This window comes from Crocuta crocuta, unplaced genomic scaffold (assembly GCF_008692635.1).
Source record: "Crocuta crocuta isolate KB4526 unplaced genomic scaffold, BGI_CrCroc_1.0 scaffold322, whole genome shotgun sequence".
NCBI lineage: Eukaryota > Metazoa > Chordata > Mammalia > Carnivora > Hyaenidae > Crocuta > Crocuta crocuta.
This window is the reverse complement of record NW_027532592.1, coordinates 2,758,688-2,767,391: the sequence shown is the minus strand read 5'-3', so window position 1 is coordinate 2,767,391 and position 8,704 is coordinate 2,758,688. Positions and strand designations below refer to the sequence as shown.

The 8,704-nt window shown below is 61.0% G+C and overlaps 1 protein-coding gene across 1 annotated transcript in view; it reads right to left on the bottom strand.

Annotated features, from left to right (window-relative positions):
• ITPKB (inositol-trisphosphate 3-kinase B) overlaps window positions 1-8,704 on the bottom strand; it is a 119,634-nt gene that overhangs the window by 10,967 nt on the left and 99,963 nt on the right. The window contains 2 exon segments of the mRNA XM_077779917.1: window positions 1,838-2,051; window positions 2,806-2,905. Coding sequence (XP_077636043.1) covers window positions 1,838-2,051; window positions 2,806-2,905 — 314 coding nt within the window.

The following is an 8,704-nucleotide window of genomic DNA, read 5'->3' as shown; positions in this document are numbered from 1 at the left end:
CACGCGCGCACACACGAGCAAATACCTGAATACACCCCTCATGCACACGTGTGTGCACACCCATGCACGCCCACACACCCATGCACGCACACCTCACCCCTTGCACGCCCCACGTGCACGCACACCCTCACGTACATACACCCATGCACACCGTTGCACACGGTGCACAGCCACACGCACAACCCATTCACACATACACACTCCCACACAAAACCCCATGTACAACTCTCACGTACACACACGCGCACACCCACGCACACGTGCACGCACACGGCTGGGCCTGCAGAGCCAGGTCCGGGATAGCAGGAGCTTCGAGGCAGAGGCCGAGGGGCAGGAGGCTTTTGCGTGGTCGTGTCATGCTGGCCCAAATGCTCGGAGCACACGGAGGGCACCTGTGGGGGTGGGGGGGGCGGCCGCACTTCTGCAAAGAGCTTTTAGTAGCTTCTTAAACAGGAAGCGGGCCTGGGGCTTTCTCCAAAGGGGCCCCGCAGTCAGTCTGGAGGGGAGGGGTGGCTTGCCCTGCACGGGGAACTGTCCCCAGCCCCACAGCGGGGTGTGACCTCCCCAGCCGGCCCCTTGGCCCCCCTAGAGGAGGGCGACATCTCCCCTCGAGGCACTGTCCCCGTCTCGCCAGCCACTCTGGGGTGTAGTGGGACAGAAGCAGGGAGGCAGCCTGTCCCCAGAAGCCTCCCAGGGAACAGAGAGCTACACGGGGCAGCCTCTGGGGACAGACTTTCCACTCATCCTTCCCGCAGGGCGTACTTTTTTAGGCCACTGTCTGAGTGAACGCTAATCGGAATATTTTTGTGTCTTCCCTTGAGAGGGCCCATCCTGGTGCGCCGGGGGGGCTTCCGGGGACAGAAATAAGACTCTGGGGAAGCCAAGTGGTGGCCAGAAGGACATTCTGTTTCCTCCCTGTGGGCTGGAGGGGTGAGGGCCCTGGACAGAGGGAGGCAGGGAGGGAGGGAGGGAGGAAGGCGGAGGGAGGCAGAGGGAGGCAGGGTGGAAGCCAGGGAGGTCAAGGACAGCTCAAGAGCAAATAGCGGGACCTGTACTTCCGCATCCCCGGCCGCCCACCGAGGAACACTGCCTGCAGGGTCAACTTGAGGACACAGTCCCAGGAGTGAGGAGGGAAGGGAAGGTGGCCGTCGGGCCCTCTTCTCTCCTGGCCCCTGCCTGTCTTGCACACATGTGCATGCGCACACACACACATTCTTTCTCATTCTCCTCTTGTAAGAAATAAAAACCATCCAAAGCAAACCCAGGCCCCAGCCCTGAGCGGCTCCCTGGAGCCCAGCCTCCCCGGCGAGCCCCAGGCAGATAGACAAGCTGGGTATCAGGCTGTGCAGTCTGGATGGCCTCCCCGGAGGAGAAGGCCTTCACTAGCCCTCGCCGCAGGAGAGAGGGACCCTGGTGATTCCTCCAGATGGAATGGTCCAAGTTCAAGTTTGAGGAAGGAAAGTCACGCAGCCAGAGCAGGGTCCCCTAGGCTCTGCACATCATCCTGTCCCCTCCTGACCGCGCTTCCGGTCTCCTTCCCTTCCGAGTCCCCTCCAAGCTTAGGCTCATCTCCCTGTGCGGCCACCACCTTGCTGCCGGAGCAATCCCACCCACCCGGAAGGGTCCAGCCACACTGCGACTGGCTCCGGAAAAGGGAGGAGGCCGTGAGGGGCGAAGCCGGGGGCCTGTCCCCTCTGCGCGTAAAGTATCAGACCGGGGTGGGGGTGGGGTCCCGGTAGTTCCCCCACACCCCAAGCCTGCCCTGCCACACACCGGGCTTCAGGGTGGCCCCGGTACATGCGGGCCCCTCCGCGGGCCGGGCTGGGGCGCAGCTCACCTGACGCCCATCTTGCAGTCCATCACGCAGGGCGAGTCGAAGGCGGCTAACAGGTCGTCCATCTGGTTGTAGCGCTCGCCGTCTTTCACCACATCCCCGTGGTAGGCGGGGACAAAGGGCCTCAGCACGTCTGCCATCAGCCGGTCCAGGCAGCGCTGCTCCGACTCACAGTGCTTCTTCAGGATCCTGCCGTTGGCGGCCGCCTTGAAACTCCCTGCAGAGCGAGGTGGGGGAGGCCCTCGGTCCGAATGTGAGACCCTCCCCGCTCTCACCCCCACCTGCCTCCCAGCCCCCCAGGGGTGCTCGCTAAATAAAGCTAAAGGTGCCCCCAGGTCCCCGCCCGTGGACCAAGCACCGTAAGGGGAGTGCAGACAAGTCCTGGCTGCAAATCCGGGCTGGGTCCCTAGCTTCCCTGACCCCAGGCTCTTCTTCTGCAGACTGGGGGGGTGAGGGGGGGGGCACCAGTGAGACCTAGTCGCTCCCCTTCTTGGGTTGCTGTCACCACCCCCGCCCCTCATCAGCTCAGTTCTCAGGCAAGGACGGTGCCTCGGGTCTCAGGACAGAGTCCGGATTGGACGGGCTCGGTCCCAGGATGGGGAGATTGGCTGAGAAGTGGGGGTCCCAGCACAGCCCACCCGGGAAGTGCCCCTTCTCAGCCACACTGTCAGGGACGTACTTATTTAGGAAGGGTGATGCAGGAGAGAGACAGAAGGGGGAGAGAGAGGGACTGAAGAGACAGAGACGAGGAAGGGGGTGCCGCCTGTGTGTGTCTGGGGCCGGGCCGGGCTCTGGAGGGGGCGTCTGTCCTCCTGGGTTCTCAGGTCAGTGCTCAGGCCACATCTGGAGACTCTGGCTGGGACTCCCTGAGATCCCGGGAGCACCCAGGCCTAGCCCTCCCCCCCCACGGCGCTGGGCGCCTCCCAGGAGAGCCGAGGGTCCAACGGGAACGCCCGAGAGCCGGCGGTGACCTGCGTGTCCTGCCAGCTGGATCCAGGGGTATTTCTTCTTGAAGGACATGACGAAGGGGGACCAGTGCACCATGTTTTTGATTTTCCGCCATGACTTGCTCTGGAAACAAGCGAATGAAAAACCCTCCGTTAGAAAGGAAACTACAGTGGGCTCTGTTGGTTGAGCGTCCGACTCTCGGTTTCGGCTCAGGTCACGATCTCGCGGTTCGTGGGATCGAGCCCCGCATCGGGCTCCGCGCTGACTGTGAGGAGCCTGCTTGGGGTTCTCTCTCTTCTCTCTCTGCTCCTCCCCCCACTCACAGGCCCATTTACTCCCCCCTCCCCTGTCTCAAATAAATACACATTAGAAAAAAAAAAGGGAACTGCTGCTTTCTGGTTAGGACAACGGAAAGCAAGGGGACTTGCTACCTGTGGCCCCTAGATGACAAGGGCCAGGCAGGTGCCCTTGGTGGCTCCAAGGACATCACCTCCGTTACCTACATGGCGGACCTCCAGCAGGAGTTGGGCAAAGTGCCCAGATGCTCAGAGCGTCGGGGGGTGGGGGTCTGACAGGTGCACTGCCACAGCCCCATCTGTCAGGCTCGCCACCCTTCATGCCCCTCTCGGGCCTCAGTTTCCTCCTCTGCCTCGTGAGAGAGGGGCAGCTGGCCCACCGGGCTCCTTGGACTGCCGGGCCCTCGGGGGCCCCGGGACGTGACCTCAGCACCCCAACAGCAAAGCGCCGGCGGAAAACCAGAGGGCCACCGTCACCGGCTGCTGCGTGTCACCTCACGCTGCACTGTAGACGCGGCTGCACAGAGGCCCTTCTCGCCTGCAAGCAGTTTGAAGAGAGACCTTGCAGGGAGTTCCCCAGGGACAGCACCCTCCGCCCTGCGGCTCGGGTGCACACAGGGGTGACAGTTCCCTCCTCTTCAAGGTACTTCTCCTTCTGAGGGTGTTTGTCAAGTAAGAAGAGTGTGTGTGTGCACGCGTGCATGCGCGTGCGCAGGAGGGACGCTGGGGCCAAGACGGGCATGACTTCATCGTCGCAACAGGTGTGCAGGGTAGTCACCGTCCCGTTTGCGGGGAGAGCCAGAGCCCCGGGGAAGCAAGTGATGGAATAGGCTCGAGAACCTTCACCCACACGACCGCTTTACAACCCCCCCAACCCCACACTCAACGCTTCTGCAGAAACACACCCCCCCAAGTTAACGCGAACAGCTGGTCAGAGACAAAGAACCCCCACTGTTCCTGGGAAAGCGGGTCCCGGGCTGGCAGAACCAGAGCGAACCCACGAGGCTCCGCACTGGGAGAACAGGCTAGAAACAGTGGGGGGGGGGGCACGGCGTGAGGAGGGGCCCTGCCTCGACCAGGACGCAGACCCAGGAGCTCACTCCCTGCCCGGGCCCTGTCGCTATGGAGGCTGCCGGGGCCCAAGGTGACATCAAGGTTACACCAGCCGCATCTGTCATCAGGCTCACACGTGAGAATCTGTGCAAGGAGGAGGACACCAGCTACTGACCCTGGCACCCCCCCCATGCCACACCCCTCACCCCGCCACAGGGACCTAGTCTATTCTTGCACAAGGGCCGAGCTCGCCAGGCCACATGACAGGAGGGCCGGGCCTCTATGGGCAAGGTTGTTTTTCTAGATCCTTCCAATGGAGATCACCAAAGAAGGTGAAGGAAGGCCAAGGAGTTTCTTATCTAAGCCCCCAGAAGGCCGAACAAACAATTCGGGGGGGGCACAACGGAAAAACCTCACTGCACGAGATGAAGGGGGGTTAAGACGTGAAGGTGGGTCTAGAGGAAAAGTACGCAGCCTGCCACCACTTGCCAGCCACGCCCGGGCAGCAAGGGAGGGGGCGAGGGTCTGACAGGTGCACGTGGAGCAGGGAGGGCACATGCTCGCAGTCCAGACCGACCCGTCCCGTGCCACGGCCCCGTCTGTCAGGGAACAATAAGCCCACGCTGCCCTTCATGCCCCTCTCGGGCCTCAGTTTCCTCCTCTGCCTCGTGAGAGAGGGGCAGCTAGCTCACCAGGCTCCTTGGACTGCCGGGCCCTCGGGGAACTCGGGACGCGACCTCAGCACCCCACAGCAAAGCGCCGGTGGAAGACCAGAGAGCCACTGTCACCTGGCTGTGGCGTGTCACCTCACGCCGCACGGCAGACGCGGCGGTCCCTCAGCCAGGGAGGGGTGTGCAAAGACGGGGAGCGTGGGGAAGGCAGGCCTTCGTGTTGGTGGAGCCTGGCAGGGGCAGGGTGGGGACAGACTTGGGGTGATAGCGGGGACTGTCACGGGCAGGGGCCTGTGGCACGGAGCCCCGGCTGGGTCCAGACCTGCTGGGAAGGGCAGCTGGAGGCAGTGGTGGATGAGGGTGAGCAGGCGGGGCCAGGAGGCCTGGAGCAGGGCAGCGTCCGCGGTGGGGAAGAGGCAGGTGTCCTGGGCCGGAGACCTGGCTCCGCCCCCTCCTCACCGGCTGACCTTGGGCAGGCTCCTGAGCCTCCTGGTGGCCCTCTCAACTTCCCTGTAGGACGGGGGCACACGCGGGCCCCCCGATCGCAGGAGGTTAAAGCCATTCAGCGATTACGGGGAACGTGAGGGAGGGTCTCAGCTCTGCGTTCCAGGAAGTCACCTCGGAAGCAGCCTGTCTGGACCCAAGCACAGGCGTCGCCGTGCTTACTAAGGAACAGAGACCACGGAGCCCGGGGCTGGGGCAGACCCACTCGGGGTGCCGGCAGCTCCTGGAGGCGCGTTCCTCCCTCACTTCCCGGGATCGCCTGGGCGGACGCTTCCTGGACCGTCCCCAGAGCTCCATACCCCCTGACGGGTCCCCGCTGGGCTCTCTGGGTGGCGGGTCTGCAACACCGAATGAGGGGTCGGCTGGCTGACGTCAGCGGGCTCTACCCCGGCGGCCCGCGTCCTCACGCACAAGCCCGGGGCCTGGCCCGTCTAATGCACAAGCAGGGCCGTTCCTCCCGCATCTGCTGAGTGCTGCGGTGCGTGGGGTGATGGCTTTCAAGTCGCTGGAGGAAGGGAGAGAGGAGGGAGAGGGCCCCCCCCGACACAGGACCAGCAACGTGACATATGGGTCCCTCGTCCAAAACTTAGTAAGACTGTCGACATGGAGACAGCGTCGCCTGAATCAAGCGTGGCACCCCTTTGCGGGCGCCTGTGACTGCAGCTCTTGAGCCCAGGAAGCTGGCGCTGCCTCTGGCGGTCACGGGGGCAGGTGAGCCGGGGCCTGCTGGGTCCCCACCTGCTGGCCCTCTGCCGATGACCAGTGCCGGGGGAGGGGAGGGCTGGACCGCACGTGCCCGAGACCCTCTTCGGAGGACTCACAGCGGCCCCCGGAAAGGCCTGGCTCGACGGGGAGGACGTTCACCTCATTCACCTTCTGCCCATTCCCTGGGTCTGGACTTGCTCTGTCCTACCCAGTGGCCTCTTTCCTGAGCACAGAAAGGACACTGGACCCTGGGGGGGGGGGACTGTCTGAGCCAAGTGCCCAGCCTTCCCTTGCAGGGGGCCCCCGGGAAGCCCCACAGTCTGCCAGGCCCCACGCGGGTCAGGAGGAGGGACACCAAACAGGCATGCGAGGAAGGTGCATCTGCCCATCGGAACCCGCTTGGAGCCTCTGGGCCCGAGCAGAGGTTTCCGGGAAGCTGCGGGCTCATCAGGGCCCTGCACCCCCCTGTGCCATCAGCTGCCACACTGCCTGGACCGCTACCCGCGACCCCAGTTTACCCCGGCGTGCCCAGTCCTGTCCTCCAGCCTCCCCTCCCTCGAGTCGCCAGGCCCGCGCTGGAAGGGCCACCCTTCGTGCCGCATTTCGCTTCGGGAAGGCAGAGCGCGATCTAGCCCGTGGACGTTCTCATCTGTAAACTGGGCTCGAGAACATCTCTCACACCAGGCCCAGCCCGTCGGGGGTGGAGGAGGGTACCGAAGAGGGAAGAATACTATACACACGTGCTCCGTACACGGTCACGGGGCAGGTGAAGCTTAAGTGTTCAGTTTGCTTTTACGTGTCTTTTTTTCTTAGCTGTAACAGTTTTCACCTGCAATGCATGGCGGCCTGACAAGGAGCCGTCTGGACACGTCCAGGGGGTGAAGTCGTCGTTAGGTGGCAAGAAAATGAGCTGACTGTGAGATCGGCTGCTTGTGAAGCCTCCCCGTGGTGCTCACGCAGTGGGAACCCACATGGCACCCCCTGAATTGCACCCCCCCCACCCAACGCGGGGAGGGTCCAAGCCAGGCAGCCCAGCGCTGGTACCAGTTTTTGGTTCAATGACTCTGAAGCTGCCCCAGAATAGAAGAATTTCCCAAACAATCCCATCTGCCAGGCACCACCAAACAATGCTATTTTGGGGGTAAAGAGATTACGGAGCAAAAGTTTCATTTTATCAAGGGGATCTTACATCCTTTTCTTCACTTTTTCCTATCTAACTTCCCTCCCTCCCCCCCGCCGATTTCCTATTTTTCCTCTAGCACTTTCCTTTTTATTGAAACAGTCATACCACTTGACTAACTGTTCTTTTCAGAAAATCATAGTCTCCATTTCTTCTTTTTTCTAGTTTATTTATATATTTTGAATTTATTTATTTTGAGACAGAAAGACAGCACGAGCAAGGGAGAGGCAGAGAGAGAGGGAGAGAGAGAATTCCAAGCAGGCCCCACACTGTCAGCACAGAGCCCGATGCAGGGCTCAAACTCATGAACCCTGAGATCATGACCTGAGCTGAGACCAAGAGTCGGATGCTTGACCCACCGAGCCACCCAGGCACCCTTTCCATTTTTAATTTTAAGACTGAAAGAGAGGAGGGGAAATCTCTAAGACGTCAGAAAAGGGGAATTTTCTCTGGACCCTGTGACTCTCTAAAATATTCCTGCCGGGGGGCGCCTGGGTGGCTTAGTCGGTTAAGCGTCCAACTTTCGCTTAGGTCATGATCTCGCAGTTCATGGGTTCGAGCCCCACATCGGGCTCTGTGCTGACTGCCAGCTCAGAGCCTGGAGCCTATTTCAGAGTCTGTGTCTCCCTCTCTCTCTGACCCTCCCCTGCCCACGCTGTCTCTCTCTCCTAGAAATAAATAAAAATAATTAAAAAAATAAATAAATAAATAAAATATTCCTGCTGGGAGACTGGGCTTTGCTGCACCTGTGTGTGCATACGCACGTGCATGTGTGTGTTGGCAAGTGGGGGAAATGGGCAAAGATGTCGCACGTTACACGTCTGAGGTATTGTCAGGCACGTTACTAACACCTGTAATCCTCATGCCCAAAACTGATCTAGCTGTCTCCCTTCTGCAAATGATGACACGGGTTCAGAGAGGTTAAGCCACTTGCCCAAGGTCACGCAGCTTCCTGGTTCACACCATTTCGTTCGGAGGATTTTGTTTGATTTCAGCAAACAGGGTAACTAGTCTCTCCCCTCCACCCCCGATCCTCTCTCCCTGGGCTGGGATGACCAGCCTCTCCTCCAGTTAAAACACAGCCTCAGACCAACAGCAAGGGCTTTGTGCAAAGAGTGACCTTGCAGATGGGGGAGGCCTCAATAAAGGCCTGCCTTGCCTCTTTTCAAGTCCGTTCCCAGGCCTGCCTCCCTGACACACACTTGACAAGGCCCTGAAAGTGGATAAAAGGGGCCTCTGCCCAGGGATGGCCTGCGTCGCATCAGTGCCTTTGTTCAGAACTTGCAAAGTCTGAACGCAAGTCCTTGAGCTGTCCATGTTTGGGAAGAACGCTTTTTTTTCCTTCCTTCTTCTTTTGGTCTTTCTAAAACAGTTAGGGTTTCCCTGGAGATCACTCTCTCCTGCGCTGGGGTAAAGCAGGCGCTGGCCAACTTTGTTCATTGTATTTGCCCTGGCAGAGCCCTCCCGTGGGGCCAGCGGGGCGAGCCCGGGCAGGTAGGTGCCCCCCCCCCCC